General features: G+C 47.7%; 1 protein-coding gene and 2 pseudogenes across 1 annotated transcript; all 3 read left to right on the top strand.

The window, feature by feature from the left end:
* Nucleotides 1-5,131: 5,131 nt before the first annotated feature.
* On the top strand, nucleotides 5,132-6,934 carry LOC120110666 (annotated as a pseudogene).
* Nucleotides 6,935-7,709: 775 nt separating this feature from the next.
* On the top strand, nucleotides 7,710-9,267 carry LOC113460916 (G-type lectin S-receptor-like serine/threonine-protein kinase At2g19130). Its single transcript, XM_039125874.1, is given in 4 exon segments — nucleotides 7,710-8,074; nucleotides 8,076-8,319; nucleotides 8,322-8,644; nucleotides 8,920-9,267. Coding segments are annotated over 4 exon segments (897 nt in total). The 5' UTR covers nucleotides 7,710-7,759; the 3' UTR covers nucleotides 8,935-9,267.
* Nucleotides 9,268-21,641: 12,374 nt separating this feature from the next.
* Nucleotides 21,642-24,633, top strand: LOC120110565 (annotated as a pseudogene).

Raw genomic sequence — 24,633 nt, 5'->3', positions numbered from 1 at the left:
AGGGCCTGTGGCCCAGGTTGCGGGGCCCTGTGCTTGTGGGTTCCACTTTGGGGCCCAGGCCTTGGGGGTGGATCCGTCTTCTGTGTGCCCCACTACTCTAGGCTCTCTAGAGGTGGATATGGGGCAGGGAGATGGTGCCTCTGGTGGGCTAGATTCGGGTGACATGACTTGGACGAGTGAGGTTCCTGTCTGCGTTGACTGCCCTATGAGTGACTCTTTGGCGGGGCGGGATACGCTTGCACTGGTGGAGCCGGGGTAGGTGACTCGAGTGGTCATGAGGGGGCTACTCGCACGACCGTGGATCACTCGACTGTCGTTCAACGGGTGAAGGCGGCAGTGTTGCGAGTCGTGTCCGGGACCAATATGGATGAGGGTCAGCAGGTTGACCCTGATCACGAGGTGGTGATGGACCCTATGGCCCAGAGGGTTGATGTGCGTGTGGCCGACCTCTCGAACTTTTTCCCATGAGGATTCTTGCGTGGAACTGTAGGGGGCGGCAAAACCGGCCTTCATGTCATCTTTTAGGAGGTTGGTCCAGATCCATAGTCCGGAGATCTGCCTACTCTATGAAACACGACTATCCGGTAGGGGACTCAGTTGTGTTTTACGGCGGTTTGAGGTTGACTGGGAGTCATATGCAGTAGATTCCTAGGGGCTGTCGGGGGGCATTGTGGCTCTGTGGAAGCGGGGTGTGGCTACAGTTGACGTATTCCACAACTGCTCCCAACAGGTCATCATGATCATCTCGGAACCTAATGCTGCACCGTGGGTCTTGTGCGGAGTGTATGCTAGTACAAACCATCGGACCAGGAGGGTTCTGTGGGATGAGCTCACCCACTTAATTGCTCAGGGACTTCCGTCTGCGATGGTGGGTGACTTCAATTGCATCCTGGAGGAGAGTGAGAAACGAGGAGGCAAGGCCTTCACTGACACTGTGGATAGGAGGGAGTTTCGCGATTTCCTCTCGCGTAACGGCCTAGTAGAGCTGGGTTTCTCCGGTCCGCGTTTCACTTGGTGTAACAACCAATCCGGACGAGCTAGGGTGTGGGAGCGACTGGATAGGGCTGTTGCTTCCACTGACTAACTCATCAGATTCCTATCCTATAGGGTTAGTCATCTTTCTCGGATTGCTTCGGATCATTGTCCTTTGCTGTTTTCGACGGTATCAGGTTCGAGTCACCAGAGCCCATTCCGTTTCGAGAAGGTCTGGCTATCCTTCCCTCAATCTCGGGACATTGTCCGGGGAGCTTGGGGCCTGCCGGTCCGCGGTGACGCCATGCAGAGGGTTTCACGAAAACTGGAGTTGACCAAGCGACGGCTACGTCGCTGGAACCGTGAGGTCGTAGGTGATATTTTTAGGAAGTTGGAGGATGTGGAGGCTGCGATTGCTGACCTCCAAAGTAGGGAAGATCAGATGGGCGCGCTCCCCGAGGCTGATATGGTGAGCCTCCGGGGTCTTCTCGCCACCCACCACTCGATCCTGCGTCAACATGAGATCTTCTGAAGACAAAAATTCAGAATTCAGTGGGTCAGAGAGGGTGACCGAAACACTAGTTTCTTTCACCGATCGACAGTTATTAGAAGGCAGAGGAACACTATTTGTTCCTTGCGAGATGACCGGGGCCACTGGGTGGAGGATGATTCGGTGATCAGCCATATCCTACTCGAGTTCTTTCGCTCCCGTTGGACGGAGGATAGTGGGTCTGACGTTGCCGGCCTGCTCCCGAGAGCTGAATCCCATATCGGGGTGGCTGAGAATGCACTGTTGGTTCGACCAGTGTCGGAGGAGGAGGTGCGAGAGGCTATCTGGGCACTGGGTGAGGACAGGGCTCCGGGCCCAGATGGCTTCCCTCCTTTTTTTTTCTGGAGATACTGGAGTATCGTCCGGATCGCAGTGGTAGAAGCGGTCTTGTGTTTCTTTAGTCGGTCAGGTATGCCTGACGACTGGAAGGCCACATTTGTCACGCTGATACCTAAGCGAGTAGACGCGTCCGAGCCGAGCCACTTTAGACCGATCAGTTTGTGCACTATTTTATACAAAGTTGTGGCAAGAATACTGATGGATCGTATGAAGCCCTTTCTCTCCGGCATTATTTGTCAAGAGCAAGGTGCTTTTGTTGGAGGTAGGAGCATTTCCGATAACGTTATGGTGGCCCAAGAGATGATGTGGAATCTTCGACGGGCCCCAAAGCGATGAAGCCTGATGGCTATCAAGCTGGATATGGAACGAGCTTACGATAGAATCAGGTGGAGTTTTCTTAGGCTAGCTTTGGAGAGTCTGGGTTTCCATGAGACCTGGATTGGTTGGGTTATGGGGTGTGTCTGGAGTCCGTGGTTTTCTATCTTGATCAACGGCTCTCCGTCCCCACTCTTTAGTTCTACTATGGGGCTTCAGCAGGGATGCCCGCTATCCCCATACTTGTTCATCATCTGTTCTGATGTCTTGTCTCGATCACTGCGGGCTGCGTGTGCCGCCGGTGAGTTGGAGGCTTACGTCCCAGCTCTAGAGGCCCAGCCGATATCACATTTACTTTTTGCCGATGACTGCCTCCTCCTGACGCGTGCCCGCATAGCAGATGCCCAGGCTATTAGGCGGGCTTTGGCCGCCTATTGCTATGCATCTGGCCAGAGAGTGAATGCCCAGAAATCCTCCATCTCCTTTAGCCCGAGTTCGCCCCCCGGGGTTCGACGTGAGATTCGGAGGATTCTGGAGATGCCCGAGCAGGACGGGACCTGGACATACCTGGGCATTCCGATCACAGGTAGGAGACTGCGTGTATCCGAGTGTTTCGGGATGGTGCAACGGATCCAGAGTAGGCTAGAGGGATGGCGGGCAGCGTCTCTATCTATGATGGGTAGAGTAATGCTGATTAGATCTGTTCTGGGCTCTATGCCTATCCATCTCATGACCAACACGGTAGTACCTAGATAAGTCCTACTGAAGATCGAGCGACTGATTCGGGGCTTCTTATGGGGCTCGCACGGTGGGGGCCGTGGGGTGCACCTGGTGGCATGGAAGAGTATTTTCCTCCCTCTCAGGGAGGGTGGCCTTGGAGTGTTGTCTCTCCTGGAGAGACGAGAGCTGCTCCTCGCCTGGCATGCTTCCCGCTTCATCCTGGAGCCGCAGGGTTTCTGGAGCCGGATCATGACTGCCCGCTATGGGGGGTAGGCCAGGAGGGCGGGGTTCGAGGTGGGCGGAGATGTTCCTTTTTATGGCGTGAGATAGCGAGATATGTGCCTATGGTGTCGGATCACACCCGATGGCTGATAGGCGACGACCGTAGCATCGATGTGACCGGGGACCCTTGGGTTGATGGCCTCCCCCTGCGCCGTTGGCCGACTACTGTTAGTGTCGAGGCTGGGGAGGGTCTACATGTTTGTGATCTTATGACCCCCAGGGAGGCCGGCTGGGACGAGATTCGATTAGCCCGTTTCTTCGGGGAGCATTTGGCATAGCGGGTTCGCTCCCTCCCTCTGCCACAGAGCGGTGGACCAGATGTACGAGTGTGGAGTTCCTCGACCAGTCCCAGAGTCTTGATGGGTTTCCTTTCCCGCATTCTTAGGCGGGAGTACGAGCTTGGTCCTGATTGTGCCTGGATCTGGCAATTGGGCCTCCTTCCGAGGGTTGCGTTGTTCCTTTAGAAGATGGTCTGGGACCGTCTTCCAACGAAAGCAGTACTTGGTGGACGAGGATTGAGGATCCCCCTGGAGTGTGGGGTTTGCGGTGTGGCCAAGACGGTCGACCATGCCTTGTTTCGGTGCTCATGGGCGAGGGATACTTGGCGTCTGGCAGGGGTTCCGCAACTGGTGTAGAGCTGTAGGGACCAGTTCTTACAGGCCATGTGCCAGGGCTTGGAGTCCCCAGCGCTTCGTCAGGTGGTGACTCGAGCGAACTGTACCGCCTACCAGATCTGGTTGGCCAGGAACGCTCGTATATTCGGCAAACGATGTATGTCTCCGAGATTCGTGGTCGAGAGTGCCCATAGTCAGGCAGCAGAGATGTGTCACACCTCCACCGTCGGAGGGACCTTGACAGCTCGGGACATCTGGGGCTCCCACCCTGCTTCGGCAGTATCCCGCACGGTGTTTTTCACCTGGGAGCCCCCACCACCGAGTTTCCTCAAGGTCAACTTTGATGGGTCAGTCCTGGATGGTGGCACGAGGGAGGTGTGGGTTTCGTCATTCGGGACCCTTTCGCTAGGGTTGTGGCTGCTGGTGGCAGTCATTTATTTGACACCTCGATCCCGAGCGCGGAGCTGAGAGCTGCCTAGGCGGGCCTACGACATGCCTGGTGTGTGTTACATGCTAGGTCTATCATCCTAGAGGGTGATTCAGCCACCGTTATCAGTTGGATCCGAGAGGGTCTTAGGGGTGACGATAGTGACCACCCATTGCTCCGTGACATTTGGGATATGGCGAGGGATGGATGGGCCTTTCAGGCCAAGCATATCTACTGTGAAGCCAATGGTGCTGCGGATTGGGTGGCTGCGTATGTAGCTTGCCATTCCGGAGACATCTTGTGGACTGGAGATGGGGAGCGGCCTTTGGCACTCCAAGGTATCCTATTTTTTGACTTTATTGGGTGTATCCGTACCCGTTAGGTATAACCCATCCGTATTAGCAAGAAAAAAAAAAAAAACTTCTTCTCCTTCTTTCCTTTTTCTTTTTCTTCTCCTCTTCTCTTCTCTCGACTTCTTCTCCTCCCCCCCTTTCTTCTTCTTTCTTCTCTCGTGAAGGGAGGGGGGCGAGCTCGTCAGAATACTCGTGAGGAACGGGCAGCGGCCGACGGCGGCCGGCCTACGGGGCCCACGGCTGCGCCCGCGGTCGTGCCCGCAGCCGTGCCCATGGCTGTGTCCGAGGCCCTGTCGGCGTCCCGTGGCCGGCGCCCGCGACCTGCGGCCGAGGCTGGCGGTCGGCGCCCGCGGTTGCGGCTGTGGATCAACCACCGGTAAGCTCTTTTTTTTTTCTTCCTATTCTTCCTCTTCTTCTCTTTTGTTTTTAATTCTTTCCTTTTCCTATTTTTGTTTCATGGGTAGGCTAGATCTAATCTAACTGAGCATGAATAAAGGGATCAAGGGTTTTTACCTAGCTCCGGGGGGGAGATGGGGAACTTCTTCCGGCAGCTCGGCAGCTCGGCAGTAGTGGCGAGCTGAGAGCGCTCCCTCTGACGGCTTGGTGGTGGATCCAAGTGGTCTGCCGTCGCTAGAAGAAAAGAAGAGAGGAAGGCGGTGAGAGAGGCGATGCTCGCGGCGGTTGTGCAGGATCTGCGGCCACTCAAGAGGTCGCGACGTCTCCGCCCTCGTAACGCACGCTGGAGTTGACTAGGTCTGCCGGCTTCAGCCCTTTTTGGGGGCCTATTCTCACATTCAGAAGTAGCTATTGATTTTTTCCAAAGGAAGTTTCGACATGGACTTGAAGAGAGTACTAGATCTTCATAACAACTAGACTTTGATAATTCACCTTCCTTGCTGACTTAGGCTATCTTTTATCAACATTATTGGACTTCAATCTATTAGATTTTCCAACAGGACTGATTACCCTTCTTTTGAAGGCTGGTTATTTAGCCTTGAATGGAGGACAAAGCAGCTATTGATTTTTTCCGTAGGAAGTTTCGACATGGACATGAAGAGGGTACTAGATCTTCATAACAACTCGACTTTGATAACTCACCTTGCTTAACTTTCCATCAGTGAATCTTCTCATGAACCCTAAAATTATAAATGACTTGAATCTTCTCAACAGGCCCAAATTAGGAAAAGAAATTTAATTGTCCCTTTTAATATTTGAAATTTGACTGCCGTTAAAATAACTTAAAAAGAAGCTGCAGCCACTGCCTCTTATTTATACATATTTACATGAGCAGGCTGGTTTCTGTCGCTTGCTTGTGCCCCCATGGATACTGACATAGGGCCATGTTCCTCTCTCTCCATCTTCCTTCTATTCTTTCTCTTCTCTTCTCTTCTCTTCTCTCAACATCCAACACTGTGGAGCAACTGATAGCATCTCTCTGGGCCAGTCCGTCTCCGGAAACCAGACCATAGTGTCCAAAGAAGGCAACTTTGAGCTGGGGTTCTTCGCACCAGGTAACTCCCGTAACTACTACATAGGTATCTGGTACAAAACAATTCCTGTCCAAACTGTAGTCTGGGTGGCGAACAGAGCAACACCCATCTCCAACACCTCCTCTGCCGAGCTAAAATTCTCAGAAGATGGCAAACTAGTCCTCAACAGTTCCAAAATCCCAGTTTGGTCATCCAATTCAACTCCATCAACCTCGAATTCCACGGTTGCAGTGCTTCACGACACGGGAAATCTTGTTATAGGAAATGGGTCGAACGCTACAATTTGGCAGAGTTTTGATCACCCAACTGACACCTGGATGCCAGGAGCAAGGCTTGGAGTGAATAAGATCACAGAGGAGTATCAGAGCATCACTTCATGGGAGAATCCTGAGAACCCGGCCCCCGGGCCATTCGCTCAAAGTATGGACCCCGATGGATCCAATCAGATTGTATTGTTGTGGAATGGTTCTGAAATTTATTGGAGGAGTGGGCTGTGGAATGGCCAGTACTTCACTGCAGTCCCCGGTACCAGAGCACACGCTCGCTTCCACTACACTTTCGTCGAGAACAAGCAGCGGAAATATGTCATGTATACCATCCTCGACAGTTCTTTTATCACTCGGACTGTGATTGATTCATCTGGGCTGGTAAGGCTATGGTATTGGGTGAACAGTACCCAGAAGTGGCAGCCACTCGTTACTCAACCTTTGGCTCAATGTGTTGTCTACTCTCTATGTGGAGCTTTCGGTATCTGCGACCAGAAAAGCTCGAATATTTGCAGGTGCTCCCATGGTTTCGAACCAGCTTCATTAAAAGAATGGGCGTTCAATGTTTGGAAGTTCTTTTTTTTACCAACAGCGCTCGCTGACTGAGTCCCAGGGGCCAGCCCGTCCCTAAAACTGCTGCTCGCTTCTTTAGATTAGTACTCCCCTCACTCAACCGGTGGAACAGCTTCCCGAAACAGCGAGAGAAGCCGGAAAAGCGGAACTCGGGGAGCTGGGTGCGTGAGGAAAACCAGTTTAGGATGCAGCAATAAAAGCTCGACCGGTGGAGAAGGGGACAGATTCGTTGAGATGACCAATATGAGATTGCCCGCCAATCCGCAGAGCTTGACTGTTGGGAGTGCTACAGACTGCGAACAGTCTTGCTTGAACAGCTGCTCTTGCAACGCGTATGCTTATGTGAGTGGATGCTCAATTTGGACTGGGGACCTCCGGAACCTTCAACAACTCTATGATGATGATAGTGGATCTGGAACTGATGAAATAAGGGAACTGAGAAGTTCGCAGCTGAAACATTAGTGAACAGTAACTGGCATGGCATGGTGCCAGTTACTGATACTCCTCTGGAATAGTAGCAGAAAGAGAAGAAGAAGAGGAAAAGAATTTCATTTCATTTCAGTAGTCCATAAGATGGAATACAGGGGAGATGCTTATATAGACTGAAAGATGAATCTTCCGGAAGGAAGATCTGTTACAGTTTGTTAAGGAAAACTGATTCAGTTGTTGAATTCCCATGTGAGGAAGATGCTAGAAGGTGTGATGCTTGCTGTGCAGCAGAGGTTGATTTGGATGAGTGCATCTGTAAGGCTGGTGACAAACCGGAGGGTTGTAACAGGAACTGTGTATCTCCGGCTCGCTGTCTCGGGTGTTCTCGTCGGACTAATTTGGGCGTTTCAAAGGAGGAAACGAATTCGGATGGCAAAACAAGTCGAGGGTTCTTTGATTCAGTTTACATATGGCGATTTGCAGCGTGTGACCAAGAACTTCTCTGAGAAGTTGGGCAGCGGAGGCTTTGGCTCTGTTTTCAAAGGGACATTAATTGATTCAACCGAAGTAGCTGTGAAGAAGCTTGAAGGCTTGAGACAAGGGGAGAAGCAATTCCGAACCGAAGTGAGCACATTGGCTGCTATTCAGCATGTGAATCTGGTTCACCTTCGCGGTTTCTGCACCGAGGGCAGCAAAAGGCTTCTAGTTTATGAGTACATGTCCGGAGGTTCCCTGGACTCTCCATCTTTTTCAAAACAAATCCACGGTTCTGGACTGGAAGACGAGGTATCAAATTATTCTTGGGATTGCGAGAGGATTAGCCTACCTCCATGAGAAGTGCAGGGAGTGCATCATACACTGCGACATAAAGCCAGACAACATACTCCTCGACAAGGACTTCTGCGCCAAAGTTGCAGAGTTTGGCATGGCGAAGCTCATCGGTCGCGACTTCAGCAGGGTGCTGACAACCATAAGGGGAACCATTGGCTATCTGCACCCGAGTGGATTTCAGGCCTGCCAATCACCTCCAAGGTTGACGTCTACAGCTTCGGGATGATGCTTTTTGAGCTGATATCTGGCAAGCGAAACGCATCGCACTCTGCAGATGGGAGCAAAATCTTTTATCCGTCCTGGGCGGCAACAAAGGTCGTTGAAGGCGATATATTTAGCTTATTAGACCAGAGATTGAATGGTTCTGCCGACCTTGAAGAGCTAACCAGAGTCTGCAGAGTTGCTTGCTGGTGCATTCAAGGCTCTGAATCTAACAGGCCAACAATGGGACAGGTGGTGCAGATCCTGGAGGGAGTCCTGGAGGTGAGCTTGCCGCCAATTCCTAGGTCTCTTCAGCTTCTCGCGGAAGATCAGAGCCAAATTTGTTATCATTTGTCATCAACTGATATATTATGTTAAATAATTTAATATTATATTATATTAAATTATTATACTATAGTATATAATATTATATTATTATATTATACTAATATTATATTATATTACAGCAATATTATACTATATCGTATATTTATGTATTAATACATATTTATCATTTGTCATCAACTGAATACAACGATCCACTTGATCAATCTCAGGATTTCCTTCAATAGGTGTCAAGCTGTATGGGGCACATGGTTCTTCGCTGAGCATGTCAATAACATGTAACGGGTTGAAGAAGAGCTTATAGTTGTTATGATCCATTGATCCTTAAGATGGATGTTTGTATGAGGGTGTATCGTTCTATAGTGGCTGCAGTATCTTTGTAGTGGCATAAAGTTCATGGATATCTCTTGTTATAAAGATAGGTTAGATATGTTATGAAGTTTTCAACTCATCACTTTCCAAGCATGAGTTATATAGATATGTTAGATACACGAGTAAGCTGGCAACCACCGGATGTACCTCTTGTTGAAGACAATGTTCAAGACCTGCTTATCTATTTATTTTCAAGGCATTTATTTCAGAATTTCTCCGTTTTACTGCATCACGTCAACAATCATACCACCGGATGTTAATTAGAGGTGGCGGCGGCTTTTTCCTCCCTCCCGCTTCTTTCATAGACGAAGAAACGACGTAAGACCATGAAAATAAGAATTAAGAAAATATATAACTTCCTTCTTTAATCGCATGCAATTTATTTCTATCTTGTGCTTAAGAAAATAAGAATTGAAGACTGCTGGTGGCGGGCATTCTTTTGTAGGCTCTACAATATATGGCATTCATCTGATCCATGTGCTTTTTTTCTAGCTAAGTAGGCTTGTATTATTAGCTCTTCGCTAATAAAATAAAAGAATCAGAGGCCGACAAATGATTATTTCAGTTTCAAAGAAAAACAAAGCTGATTGACCCGGTTATATGGTACAGACAAGCGTCGGCGGCCATGTATATAGCCCGAGGAACCCATCTATCAATGTCACACACGGGTAATTCAATTTCACTGGCCTTTAATTAAAAGAAAAATAAAAAAGAAAGAAAAACATTAATCATAAAAATAAAATGTTACATTCAAAATATATAATAAGTTTAAGAATTGTATGTGCTGCCGCCCGTCCTAAAACCCCAATGCAGACCAACTCCGTAGACCTGCAAGATACTAGGCAAGGGCCAAAGAGCACACCAGATTGGTTCTGGCCGAACCCTCCGATGTTTAAGTCAGAAAAAAATAATTTTTCTTCCTTCTAACTTTCCATCAATAACCTTTTCTAACTTAAACATCATAGGGATAATCTTCTATAACTTAAGTATTGAAAAATCCGGTTAGAGCCAATCCGGTTAGCTCTTTGACCTTTGCCTATTAACTTACAGATCCACTGAGACGGTCCGTATCGGCATCGCCCTGAGACTAGCAGCAACCATGTGGATTCCAAAAGTCTCATTTCTAGTTGAATAGGACACTACTTATAGTACAAGTTCGTCTGAAGAAGAAAAAAAAGAAACATTAGTGATATTTTAGGCTTTTAGTTGCCCTATACATGATAGTGTCCTCAAGACGGAATTCTTACTCTCTGCAAATTATTCTAGCTTGTCGTCATCATATAAATGGGAATCTATGGGGGAGACAGAAAGAAGACAAGCAACTGCTAACAGACAAAAAGAAGAAAGTATGTCGTATTTACGATAGGTGCTTTTGCCATGCGGAATACAAAATTTGATTTTTTTAAAATTCTTTTCCATTTAAGTATATTATATCCATCATACTATTTGATCTATGACAGATTATTGTCTAAAAATTACTATTATTCCATCAAACTTCATCAGTTACATCCTGTTTACGTCAAACTTATGAATTAGGGGTCAATGAACCATAAAACATTCATTATTACCTGTAAATAATTATTTCCAAATATAATTCACTTATAATTAACAAGGTTTTGCCGATTTTATCTAAAAATTTAACTAAAGGGCAATAAATAAATAAATCTATAGTTATTTTTCCAGTAACACAACTGCCATATGAAAACTACAGACTTCCATGCATTCTGACGCAGGAGAAGCAGGTCGAAGCAAACATGTCGCCTTCGATGAAGGATGGAAGAGAAAAAACAAGCACGTTGCTCTCTTGTGATCACACCAAAAAGAAATTTGTGGAACAATTTTATTACTCAAAACTATAGATGAATCCAATACAAGGGAGTGGGACCTTTATATAATAAGGGTGAGCCATACATAAGTAGAAAGACAAGAAAAATAAAGCAAAAAGTTTAGGGCAATAATTCTAAAAATACTGAAAATATTCAATGGGTTGGTTGGTTTTTTCTTCTTTAATTGGATTCTCCAAACTATGTGCGGTTGAGATCGCGGGTAAAAGATTTGGAGTGGAGGCCTTGGTTGACCTTTCTTTCTTTGGTTGGATTCTTTAAACTAGGTGTGGCTGAGATCGTGGGCAGGAGATTTGGAGTGGACGCCTTGGTTGGCCTTTTCTTCTTTGGTGAGAGGCAATAGCAACAAATAAGAGCAATAACATCACCAATAGCATAAGATATCACCACACTATATAAAAGTGACCATCCCAAGTTTTCAATTCCCATATTAACTTTATAGGTAAAATCTTCATCGGTTGTTACGTGCATTTGCACTATCAGCATCCTAACTAGTAAATGTCAAAACTTGTAAAACATGATCTGGGCATATTAATTAAAGAAGGATGCAACTGAATCAGAGATATCCTACATAAACACTAAATGCAATATTTTGCCCTGAAAGGGGATGTGTGTAAGTATTTGCATTTAGAATTAAAAACTAGTCTCACCGAGCCAAATGTCCGGACTAGTTCAAACTTAATAGACATCGGATGACATGAAATTAAACTCGGTCTCATCGGCCCGAGTGGCAGGATTCATTTAAAGCTGGGGGAGGTTTCAGTTTCAGAGACCCGAGTGCCAGGATGCTCAAACTCGACGGAAACTACGCAGAGTAGCAATACTGGTGGGTTTCCCTCTCTTTCTCTCAGGTAAAAGGAAAAAGAAAATAATGTGAGTCCGAACAAATCTCGTGAAACTTAAGTGCCACAACTAGTTGATGTAGAACGGTAAAACGGCACAATTCAGTCGTTCTGCAACCTCCATATATACCACCACCAATAATCATGCAAATAATAGAGAGGCGAGGCTTAGCTTTTTTCCTTATCAATCACCAAATGTGCCATCTGTTGATATGTAAGGGCTCGTTTGGTTCGCGGAAAAAGAAGGGAGAAAAATATAGTCAACAGAAAAGTAAAGAGATGTCTCTTGTTTGGTTGGAGTTTTCAAAGGAGAAAAATGAAAAAGTTGTATTCCTGTAGAAATATGATTTCCACGTTTCTCGAAAAAGTCATTCCCATAAAAAACATGAGAAAGTTATTTTTCTGTGATCCGAAAATTGAAATATTTTTATTTTTTTCAAAAAAGCCCTTCAGCACCAAATCAAGAATCCTTATTTGATTCAAAGCATTAAAGATTTAATTTTTACTAAAGGTATAATAAGAGTTACACATAACTTTTTTAGAAAAATGGATGGACATAGGTACTCTAAAAATTTGTCACTTTTTTATGGTCAATCAAATATATCAAAAATATTTTTTCAGGCATTCTCTTTTTAGAAATCTATATTTCAAAAATCTTATTTTTATGAAAAAAAAAATTCACGGGCCAAACGAGCTATAAAAGATGGGCAGTAAAACAAATTAACAGAGGTATTGTCTCGCTTTCTTTTCTCCTTTTCTCCGTCCCTCTTAGCTCATTCAGGTGGAATGTCACAGTCAAACCCTTGCTCTCTCTATCTCTATCCTTCAGTATTTAATGCAAGCAAAGCATAAAGTGCGATAAATATGTTCATGATGTCCCAACTCCCAACGTCTATCACAACGTCATTCTTGACTTCTTTTTTTTTTAAGATTAAGGGCGGCTACACTTTCTTAATTTTTAATCTATTGCATGAGGGTGACGACAATCAATATCAAACTCTTGACATTTGTTCCTAATATTATTATTATTTTTATATAAAGTCTATACACTAATACATATAATGGTGTACCAAATATAATTTTTTTTCTTTTTTTACAAATATTTATTTTAATATAGTATTAAATCCACCAATCACTTATACAAGACGGAGGTCATGGATAACTCGTCAAACTCCTTCGTCTGTCATATGTCAAGATTTATTCGACTTAAGTTCGAGAGTGGAAAACTCCTTTTCCACTGTACATACTGCCCCGGCCGAGGTCTCACGAACTCAGTCTCATTAATCACATAGGACCACTCCTTATCTACCAAGATCGATAGATTCCATTTACATGCATACCCTACTCCTACAGTGAACCTACTGCAGTCAAACTACAGCAACCTCTCTGTGAATAGCCGAAACACCGCAGGTCAAAGGATCAGTCACACTACTGCAACATCAAGTAAGTCACTGACGAGTGAATAGACATCCAAATGACTTCTTGGTTTGGTCACGCTCAGTACACTTGTTCTCTAACAAACACCTGCACTATCACTCCAGTGTCCCTACACTGTGGACTCGAGACTCATCCATCCAAAAGAAAAACGATCTGTGCACTAATTTGATCGGATCAATCACCATCCTCGTGATGTTCTATCGATCAGGAGCATTTAGGAATTAATCACCAATGACACATGGCTCAAATTCTTAACTCTTGAGAATATGTATCATCTTATTAATTTCTAGGACAATTCATCTAACACATGCCCTTAGCGTTCGGATATGAAGACGGAGGTCTCCATAATAACCAACTCTTCCTGACCAAATGAGAGGAACCTCTTAGGACTCATTTGGTTAACGAAATTTTTTTTTCACTGGATTATTTTTTTAAAAATAATTTCTATAAATATGACGCTTGAAAAAATGATTTTGGTATATTTGATTGATCATAAAAAAGTAGCACATTCGAGAATGGCTTATGTTTGGTTAGCATTTACTTTTCTGAAAAAAATATATAAAATATCTATTATAAATATAATAAAGAAAAAAATATTATCCATGAATTTTGATGGCTTAAGGGTACTTTTGAAAAATAAAGACCCTAATTTTCAATCGGTAGGAAAATAACTTTTCCATGTCTCCCATAGATTTTTATTTTATAGAAAACATAGAAACCTTATTCTCATGAAAATGCTACATTTTTATCTCTCTTTTTTTAACTCAAACTAAATAAAAATTATATTTTTTATTTTTTTATTGACGATACTTTTTTTTCCTTTTATCACGAAGCAAGGAGCCCTTAATTTCTTTACCAACCATTCACAAGTTGTCGTCACCTAAATAGACTATTCCTAACGGCATTGAAGGGCAATTGATACGTTATTTAATATTGGATAAAACTGCATTTTTTTTTTTGGTAAAACAGCTACTCATCTCATATAGCTCGAATGTGAGTACAACCCTCCAAATCACAGGAAAGTAAAAAGTACAACTGTGGAGGGACGTCTACATCAGACGTCCACAGAAAATCACCAGAGTGCCGGGCGACGTAGGAGGCGACCCAGTCTGCTGCACGGTTCGCCTCCCTAAACACATGTACCGCCTGAAAGTCAACCATCATCTGAGCCACCCTACGGGACTCTCGGATGAGGGGGTGGCCATCCCCAAACCGATCCACTCCCCGAATCCAATCAATCACCACCGATGAGTCACCCTCGAGGTACACCCGCTCGGCCCCGAGTATCTGCCTCGCATAGGATATACCCTCCGAGGCTGCCTGCAGCTCTGCTCCAACCACTGTAAATCCTGGCGTGCGCCGTCCTCCTGCTGCTATCATCCTACCGAGATGGTCCCTGATCACAAATCCGACCCCTCCACACATACCATCTACCGACCTGCTGCCGTCAAAATTCATTTTGAGATAGCCAGGGGGTGGGGTGCCCAAAAAACAAGGGCAAACCGTGGCGCTGAAACAGCGTGATGAGCACCCCAGATGTCCCTGACCAGCCCAGAAGTGACTACCGCAGCTGCCCCAATAACCTCCCTCGCAAGCAGCATCGCTCGGTCTACCACCATCCTCGAAGGCGACCTCCTCCCCTCAAATATACCGGTGTTCCTGTCCAACCATATATGGTAGGATAGGTACGCCACAAAAATCCCTGCCTTAGCAGATCTGGGACGCCTCATGGAATCTCTCAACAGATGGATCAGATCCTGAGTCGAAATCACCGAGGTCGGTAGCGGAATCGGTGACCTCCTACATATCTCTCGGGCCCTAGGGCACTGCAAAAGAACATGCTCCATAGTCTCCTCGATATCTGCACACTCCTCACAACACTGAGAGATCCTCATACCACGCCGAGCTAACAAACTCCTAGTCGGAAGGCAACCCCAAGCCACCTTCCAGATGAAGAGTGCCACTCGCGGATGAACCCGCATCCTCCATATCCACCGCCCCTCAATCTGTCGAACTGGCTCCCTTCTAATCAATGCATGAAGATCTCTAGCTCGCACCCGTGACCGCCCCGTCGATATCCATACTAGCCTATCCGCCTCCCCCAGTAGGGGTCGCTCGGGCCAAGACCAACTCTGCCAACTGCTCCCCAAATATCTCCCGAACCAACTCCTTCCTCCATCGCCCCCCCTCAGCATCCAATAGGTCACTGACCCTCCACCCTGCTAATCTCGTCGAGTCCACCATGGTCGGCATACAGCAAAGCGGTAATTCAGTCACCCACCTATCCTCCAGCACATCGATAGACCGACCGTCGCCAATAGCCCATCCGATCTTCGGAAGCACCACCGTAGCTCTGGCACACATCTCCCTCCACACCGGGGAATGACGACGTCCCACTCGCACACCCGGTACCAAGGCGCCGTACTTAGCCCTCATCAGCGAGGACCATAGACTCTCGGGCTCAAGCACAAATCTAGCCACATGTCTGGCTACTAACACCTCACGCCTCACTACAAGGGCTTGAACCCCCAGTCCACCACAGCTAGTCGGCTGGCACACCACCTCCCATGCCATCAAGTGAACGCCACCTCTACCACTGCTCCTCCCCCATATAAAATCCCTGAACAACTGCTCCAGGGATCGCAGGAATCTCACCGGGACAATGGCATTGGAAAGTAGATAGACAGGAACCGATGTAAGAACCGAACGCACCAAGGTGGTCCTCCCCGCCATAGATAATGTATGCATTTGCCACCCCGCTAATCTGTGTCTGATACAAAGCTCGATAGGCAAACAATCCCCACTCCGCAGCCGCCGGTCAGACAATGGAATGCCCAAATACGTCATCGTGCCCTCCTGCTCACCCACCCCCAAAGTCTCCAATATCAAGTGCTTCATCGCCAATCTAATCTTCGGGCTAAAAATGATAGCTGACTTGGTCAAGTTGACCCTCTGTCCTGATGCTGCACAGTAGTCCCGAAGAATCTGACCTATAACCCGGGCCGCCTGCCGCATCGCCCTGGCGAGAAGCAAACAGTCATCGGCGAAGAGCAAGTGAGATATCGCAGGGGCCCCAGCCACCGGTCTATAAGCCTCCAACTCCTGAGTGTCCACTGCCTGGCGTAGGGATCTGGACAAGACATCTACACATATAATAAACAATAGCGGGGATAGGGGGCAGCCCTGGCGCAACCCTCCTGATGACACAAAGAACCGGGATGGCGTACCGTTCACCAGAATGGCAAAGGAAGGGATCCGAATGCAGCCCATAACCCATCTAATCCATGTCTCAGGAAAGCCAAACCCCTGCAGGGACTGCTGCAAGAAATTCCATCTCATCCTGTCATAGGCCCGCTCCATATCAAGTTTGATCCCCATCAAGCTACCCCTCATCGGGGCCCTACCGAGATCAAACATGAACTCCTGGGCAATAAGCATATTGTCAGATATGCTCCGCCCCTCCAGGAAGGCCCCCTGCTCAGGACCGATAAGTCTAGGGAGAACAACTCTCAACCTAGCGGCAATGATCTTCGCCGTAGCCTTGTATAAGGTCGTACAAAGGCTAATCGGGCGATAATGACTCGGCTCCATAGCGTCCTGCCGCTTCGAAATCAAGGTAATAAAGGTCCGTTGCCAATCTACTGCCATCACTGCCGTATCAAAAAACTGCTGTATGGCCGCCGTCACATCTCGTCCTACAATCATCCAGTATCTCTAGAAGAACAGCGGGGGAAAGCCATCCGGCCCCGGGGCCTTGTCCCCCTCTAGGGACCACATCGTCTCTCTGATCTTCCTCTCCGACACCGGCCTAATCAGTGCATCAGTCTCATCCTCAGATACCCCTATCGAAGGCGGTGGAACATCCACAGGTCTCCCCCCTATAGTCTGTTCAGTCCACCTAGCCCTGAAAAAACTCATCACAGTCCTCTGAATTACATCTGGATCCTCTGACAGCTGCCCATCCTCACCCCTGATGGCTCTGATCCTGTTCTGATACCTCCTAATAACTGTCGCCTGGGGGAAAAACCTGGTGTTTCTATCCCCCTCCACAATCCACTGAGCCCTCGATTTCTGTCTCCAAAAAATCTCCTGCTGTCTAAGGAGGCAGTCATGCAATGTCAAAAGTGACCTCAGCTCTACCATCTCCCCCTCCACTAGACCCCCCCCCCCCCCCCCGAGCCTCCTGCATCTGTAATCTGGTAATAGCCTCCTCTGACTCCTCAATCCTCCTGAAGATATCTCCAACCTCCTCACGATTCCACCTCCTCAACCGTCTCCTTGTCAGCTCCAATCTCCGGGACACGCGGTACATAGCATCACCCCTGACTGGTGTACTCCATGCCTCCCTCACCATCCCCCATGACCGCGGATAGCATAGCCACATCTTCTCAAATCTGAAGGGGGGTTGGACTGGAATGTGTACATCTGTGCTCACCAATAGAGGACAATGATCAGATGCTATCCTAAATAGATGGCTCACCCGATGATCCGGAAAGCACTGGACCCATCCAGCGGTCCCATAAGTTCTGTCAAGTCGCTCCCACACTCTAGCCCGACCCTGCTGATTATTACACCATGTATACCTGGGGCCCAAAAATTCCAGATCAATCAATCCAGTCAATGTCAGAAAGTCCTGAAACTCCGTAATCTTCCTCTCATAGGTAAACGGTTTTCCCCCATCTTTTCAGAGGGATCTGTAATGCAATTAAAATCACCTGCTACTAACATAGGATAACCCAAACTGATCAGCTGAGACACCTCCTCCCACAGTATCCGTCGCACCCTGAAATCAGTACTGGCATACACCGCAGCAAATACCCAAGGCCTCGTACTGCCCTCCGAAATCACCATAATCACCTCCTGGGTACATAGATGAAAAATGTCCACTTTACATGGTCCCTGCGCCCAAGTAACAATAATACCTCCCGATAGCCCTTGAGACTCCACTGAATAGAATCCCCATGACCTCGGTACCGCTCTCCTAGCCTTCTGTAGGCTCCGTCCCGACAACCGGATTTCCAATACAACACAAATGTCCAGATTGTGCTGCTGCACAACCCTACGAAAAGCCGGGGCGAAAGAAGGCTTTCCGGCTCCACGGCAATTCCATAGAAGGACCTTCATAATTCACCCATGGATTTATCACAACCTCCTACCCCGGGGTTGCATTCGTGGAACACCGCCTCCTCGGAATTCCCTCCACTTGCCAAGTCCACTGGGTTCACCTGCTTCACAGCTGCCATCAATTGGGACAGGATATGGAGATGTTCCCCTTCCTCCTGTGCACTGTTACTCTGTGCCAAACGGCACACTTCATCCACAGAGATCAGATCGGGCACTGTTGCCGAAGGCATCGCTCCCCCTGCTTCCACCCTGCCGTCGTCGTTTCCCCCAGCCATGGGCTGAATCGTGTCTCCCACCAGCTCCGGCGACTGCACTCCACCCGCTGCCACCTGCGCCGATGAGTCCACAGCGGAACCGAGCCATGGAACCATTCTCGGCGTTGCCAATACACCTTCTCGTCCTACCCCGACCAGCAACGCCGCTCCAGTCGGCTGCTCAGTCTTCGGCGTGGTCGGCGGAGGCGAGCTACGGCTTTGTCGGCGATCCTTGCCGTCGAGACGCCTCATCCCCTCTGTCGGAGTGTCTCCGCCGTTGGATCTGAGTAAATATAAATCATCCACCACAAGCTTACCTGAAGTCGGGCTTCGGTTCCGTTTGAGTGAGCTCGGGCCCGCCTCATGTATCCCTGGTGTAACGGGCGGAACCCTCTCGACCGGATGCGGGCTTTGCTCGACACCAACCCAACCACGGATCGGGCTTTGGCTAGCCCGCTCTGGATATGGCCCATTGGCCTGCTCGCCAGCCGGACCGTCCGGTTCAGAGCCCCCGGTCTGATTGGTTCGAGTTGGGTCAGCTCGCTGGCTCACCCTGGCCTGAGACTCCGTAGCCCCCCCGGGGCGACCCACTCCACTGGACGGGGCCGTCGAGGATGGACCTGCTTGGAAGCTCTCCGGCGTCTTTCAACGGGCAAATTTAGTCAATTTCTGCCATCCGCCATGGACCACCGGAGCACTTGCCACACCCGATCCCTTCACCGCCGGGCTCCACTCCGAACGCGCCGGCAGCACAGTCGGGTCCAACCCGCCACCATGCTCAGGTATCTTCTTCGACCTATTCCCTCCATTTACCGGCCAGGGAGGGCGGATTCTATGAGTGACCAGCCACGGGCCGAAAGGCGGAGCCCCCATAGTTCCCTTCCCCTTTGCCTCCCTCTTACCCAAGGTATCCATAGGGTTGAGCCCATCCTCCGTCGCCTCATCCCCCAAAATCTCCACCGGTTCCAGTTCCCTCGCTGCCGGAAAGTTCCAACTGCATTTATCCTCATAGTGACCCACCCGGCCACACTTATAACATAGGGATGGCAGGTTTTCGTAAAGGAAATCCTGCCAGAACTTTGTCTCCGATCCATCCTCTCTCTTTCACAAATAATCCAGGACGCAACGGCTCCTTGAGATCCAGTTCAATCTTCACTCTTGCAAAGCCCATCTTCTTCCTCTGATCCGTAAACGAATCCACCTCCAGCGGCTTCCCGGCCTTCGCTGCCAGTTGTAGAATAATCGGCGTCCTCCAAAACTCCAGGGGGAGCTGGGGCAGCCTCAGCCAAACAACACCTCTGCCGATATCATCCCTACCGGGAACGAAATTTGGACGCCATCGTTCCATAGCATGAACCTGTCCAGCAACCATCCATGGACCAAACTTCACCGCCGCCTCCCGATGGTCCTCGCAGGCCAAGCGGAGGGTCATGTACCCATCCATCATCGTAAAGCACTCCGGGTCGTAGTCGAGCCTCAGAGCACGGCGAACCTCTTTCACCACCCAGTCCGCTAGAACCTGCCTCCCTAGGCTCCTCACCAGGACCGCCAAATCCTTCCAGAAACCCTGAGACTCCTCCAACATTTCCTCCTCCACCTCCAGGACATCTGGGAACCGAGTCTGTATCGATCCCAGCTCCTGGTCAGAAATCTTATGAGTAGTCCATGCCTGGCGTCTCGGCGTACCTTTGAGCACCTCCGCCCAAGTCGGACCCCTCCCTCCACCATTAGTCCCCGTCGTCTTCGCCTGAACCCCTTCCTTCCCTACCTCAGAAGTGGCCTTCCTCCCATTCTCAAGGTTAACCATCGTAGCCACCCACCTGTTCGAGAGAATCCCCGAAAGAACTCTCTCAGTGGCGCTCTCTCTCTCTCTAACTTACTCCCCGCTCTCTCTCTCTCTCTAACTTACTCCCCGTGTCCCCATAAGATGTTTCATAGAAGCTTTGATGGGCTTACTCCCTGCCCTTTCGGAAGGTTGACGATGCGTAGAAGTTAGAACTGAGGTAAGAAGGCGTCACGTGGAGTTTGGACGCATACGATGGGTGTGGGATCCATCGTCCATGGAGTTGTTAGCTGTCCGTTTCTACTATATGTCTGTATCTTAATATCTTGTACAAATACACGACTATAACTTATCTATATAGGCAGTCAAGATAAATTTTAACATGCTGACCAAAACTTAATGCACTGGTATTCTTGAGATTAAATTTAATTATTGCTAGATTCAGCAGCAGAGCAACATAACCACTTGATTTTATTTTTTTTTTTGACAAAAGAACTATTTGCTTAAAATTGGCTTTTTTGACTTGACTCATGCTTGTTGGAATCGTTAGGGCAATCTATGAGATTTTCCAACGGGACTGATCACCTCTCTCTTGAAGGCTGCCTATTTAGCCTTGAATGGAGGACAAAGCTACAATTGATTTTTTTCATGGGAAGTTTTGACATGAACTTGAAGACAGTACTAGATCTTCATGACAAGTAGATGAATTGATAATTCACCTTGCTTGACTGTCTTACACCATCTTTTTCCAACATTACTTGAACTTCATTTGTTTGTTCTTGCATGTCGTTTGGGTTAACTTTCCATCGGTGAATCTTCTCATGAACCCTAAAAATATAAATGACTTGAATCCACGTCTAGGCCATCTATCATGAGAGAAGGACTTGGTTGCAGGGTAAAAGGATTATTGCCCAACTGATTCTTTGACCATGTGTAATTGTATGACTAGTCAAAGGAGCTATATTTGATTTTTTCCATTGGAAGTTTCCACACGGACTTGAAAGCGTACTAGATTTTAATAACATGCAACTAGACTTTTACGAATTCAACTTGCTGTGGACTATCTTACGCTCTCTTTTTCCAACATTACTTGCACTTCATTTGTTTGTTCTTGCTTGTTGTTTGGGTTAACTTTCCATCAGCAAATCTTCTCATGAACCCTAAATTTGTAAATGACTTAAATCCTCCCATGTCCAGGCCATCTATCACGAGAGAGAAGGGTTCCGTTAGAGGGTAAAACGAGCATTGCACAAACTGATTCTTTGACCAGGTGTAACGATATGACTAGTAAAGACTGAAAAGAGAGGAAGGGGGAAGAAAAAAAAAAGACATGCAAGATCTGGTCTCCACAATACTTGCCTGAAACACTTCCTAGCTCTTTGTATATTTTCAAGTGAATCTATATTTACATAGGCAGGCTGGTTTCTGTTGCATGCTTCTGCCCCCATGGATACTGAGATACGGCCATGTTCCCCCCTCTCCTTCTTTCTTCTCTTCTTTCTCTTCTCTTCTCTCAACATCCAACACGGTGGAGCAACTGATAGCATCTCTTTGGGCCAGTCCGTCTCCGGAAACCAGACCATAGTGTCCAAAGAAGGCAACTTTGAGCTGGGGTTCTTCACACCAGGTAACTCCCGTAACTACTACATAGGTATCTGGTACAAAACAATTCCTGTCCAAACTGTAATCTGGGTGGCGAACAGAGCAACACCCATCTCCAACACCTCCTCTGCCGATCTAAAAATCTCAGAAGACGGCGAACTAGTCCTTCTCAACAGTTCCAAAATCCCAGTTTGGTCATCCAATTCAACTCCATCAACCTCGAATTCCACGGTTGCTGTGCTTCTGGATACCGGAAATCTCGTTATAAGAAATGGGTTAAACACTACAATTTGGCAGAGTTTTGATCATCCAACCGACACCTTGATGCCAGGAGGATGGCTTGGAGTGAACAAGATCACAGGGGAGTATCAGAGCACCACTTCATGGGAGAATCCTGAGAACCCTGCCCCCGGGCCATTCGCTCTAGGTTGGGACCCCGACGGATCCAATCAGTTCGTATTCCTGTGGAATGGTTCTGAAATTTATTGGCGAAGTGGGCTTTGGAATGGCCGGTACTTCCCTGCACTTCCTGCTACCACAGAAAACACTCCCTTCAACTGCACCTTCGTCGACGACAAGCAGCGGAAGTATGGCACGTATACCATCCTCGACAGTTCTTTCATCACCCGGACTGTGACTGATTCATCAGGGCTATTAAGGCAATTGTATTGGCTGAACGGCGCCCAGGAGTGGCAGGCAATCTTTACTCAACCTTCGGCTCAATGTGATGTCTACTCTCTATGTGGAGCTTTCGGTATCTGCGACCAGAAAAGCTCAAATATTTGCAGGTGCTCCTATGGTTTTGAACCAGCTTCAATGGAAGAATGGGAGTTCAATGTTTGGAAATCAGGGTGCGTGAGGAAAACCAGTTTGCGATGCAGCAATAAAAGCTCGACCGGTGGAGAAGGGGATAGATTCGTTGAGATGACCAATATGAGATTGCCTGCCAATCCGCAGAACTTGACTGTCGGGAGTGCTAGAGATTGCGAACAGGCTTGCTTGAACAGCTGCTCATGCAACGCGTATGCTTATGTGAGTGGATGCTCAATTTGGAATGGGGACATTCGGAACCTTCAACAACTCTATGATGGTGATAGTGCAGCTGGTACTCTGCATCTCCGGCTCGCTGCCTCTGATTTCCCAGCTTCAAGTAGCTCACATAAGTTGGTAATAGATCTAACTGTTAGTGTCATCGGTGGAATTCTTGGGATCTCGGGTGTTCTCGTCGGACTAATTTGGGCGTTTCAAAGGAGGAAACGAATTCGGATGGAAAAACAAGTTGAGGGTTCTTTGATTCAGTTTACATATGGCGATTTGCAGCGTGTGACCAAGAACTTCTCTGAGAAGTTGGGCAGCGGTGGCTTTGGCTCCGTTTTTAAAGGGACATTAATTGACTCAACCGAAGTAGCTGTGAAGAAGCTTGAAGGCTTGAGACAAGGGGAGAAGCAATTCCGAACCGAAGTGAGCACATTGGCTGCTATCCAGCATGTGAATCTGGTTCACCTTCGCGGTCTCTGCACCGAGGGCAGCAAAAGGCTTCTAGTTTATGAGTACATGTCCGGAGGTTCCCTGGACTCTCATCTTTTTCAAAACAAATCCACGGTTCTGGACTGGAAGACGAGGTATCAAATTATTCTTGGGATTGCGAGAGGATTAGCCTACCTCCATGAGAAGTGCAGGGAGTGCATCATACACTGCGACATAAAGCCAGACAACATACTCCTCGACAAGGACTTCTGCGCCAAAGTTGCAGACTTTGGCATGGCGAAGCTCATCGGTCGCGACTTCAGCAGGGTGCTGACAACCGTAAGGGGAACCATTGGCTATCTCGCACCCGAGTGGATTTCAGGCCTGCCAATCACCTCCAAGGTTGACGTCTACAGCTTCGGGATGATGCTTTTTGAGCTGGTATCAGGCAAGCGAAACACAGCGCACTCTGCGGATGGGAGCAAAATCTTTTATCCGTCCTGGGCGGCAACAAAGGTCGTTGAAGGCGATATATTTAGCTTATGAGACCATGGATTCAAAGGTGCTGCCGACCTTGAAGAGCTAACCAGAGTCTGCAGAGTTGCTTGCTGGTGCATTCAAGACTCTGAAGCTGACAGGCCAACAATGGGACAGGTGGTGCAGATCCTAGAGGGAGTCCTGGAGGTGAGCATGCCGCCACTTCCTAGGGTTCTGCAGCTCCTTATTGAAGATCAGAGCCAAATTAATTCGTGATGATTTGTCATCCACTGAATACAAAGATCCACTTGATCAATCTCAGGATTTCTATCCATAATTGTCAAGCTATAAGGGCCACATGAATCTCTGCTGAGCATGCCAATAAGATGTAACGGGTTAAAGTATAGCTTATAGTTGCTATGATCCTTAAAATGGATGTTTGTATGAGGGTGTAATGTTCTATAGTGGCTGTAGTATCTATGTAGTGGCATAAAGTTCATGGATATCTCTTGTTATAAAGATAGGTTAGATATGTTATAAAGTTTCCAACTCATCACTTTCCATGCATGAGTAATATATATAGATATGTTAGAGACACGAGTAAGCTGGCAACCGCCAGATGTACCTCTTGTTGAAGACAATGTTCAAGGCCTTCTTATCTATTTATTTTCAAGGCATTTATTTCAGAATTTCTCAGTTTTACTGAATCACGTCAACAATCAAA

The sequence above is a fragment of the Phoenix dactylifera genome, chromosome 4 (assembly GCF_009389715.1).
Source record: "Phoenix dactylifera cultivar Barhee BC4 chromosome 4, palm_55x_up_171113_PBpolish2nd_filt_p, whole genome shotgun sequence".
NCBI lineage: Eukaryota > Viridiplantae > Streptophyta > Magnoliopsida > Arecales > Arecaceae > Phoenix > Phoenix dactylifera.
Note: the sequence above shows the minus strand (reverse complement) of the source record. Positions and strands in the feature narration are given on the sequence as shown.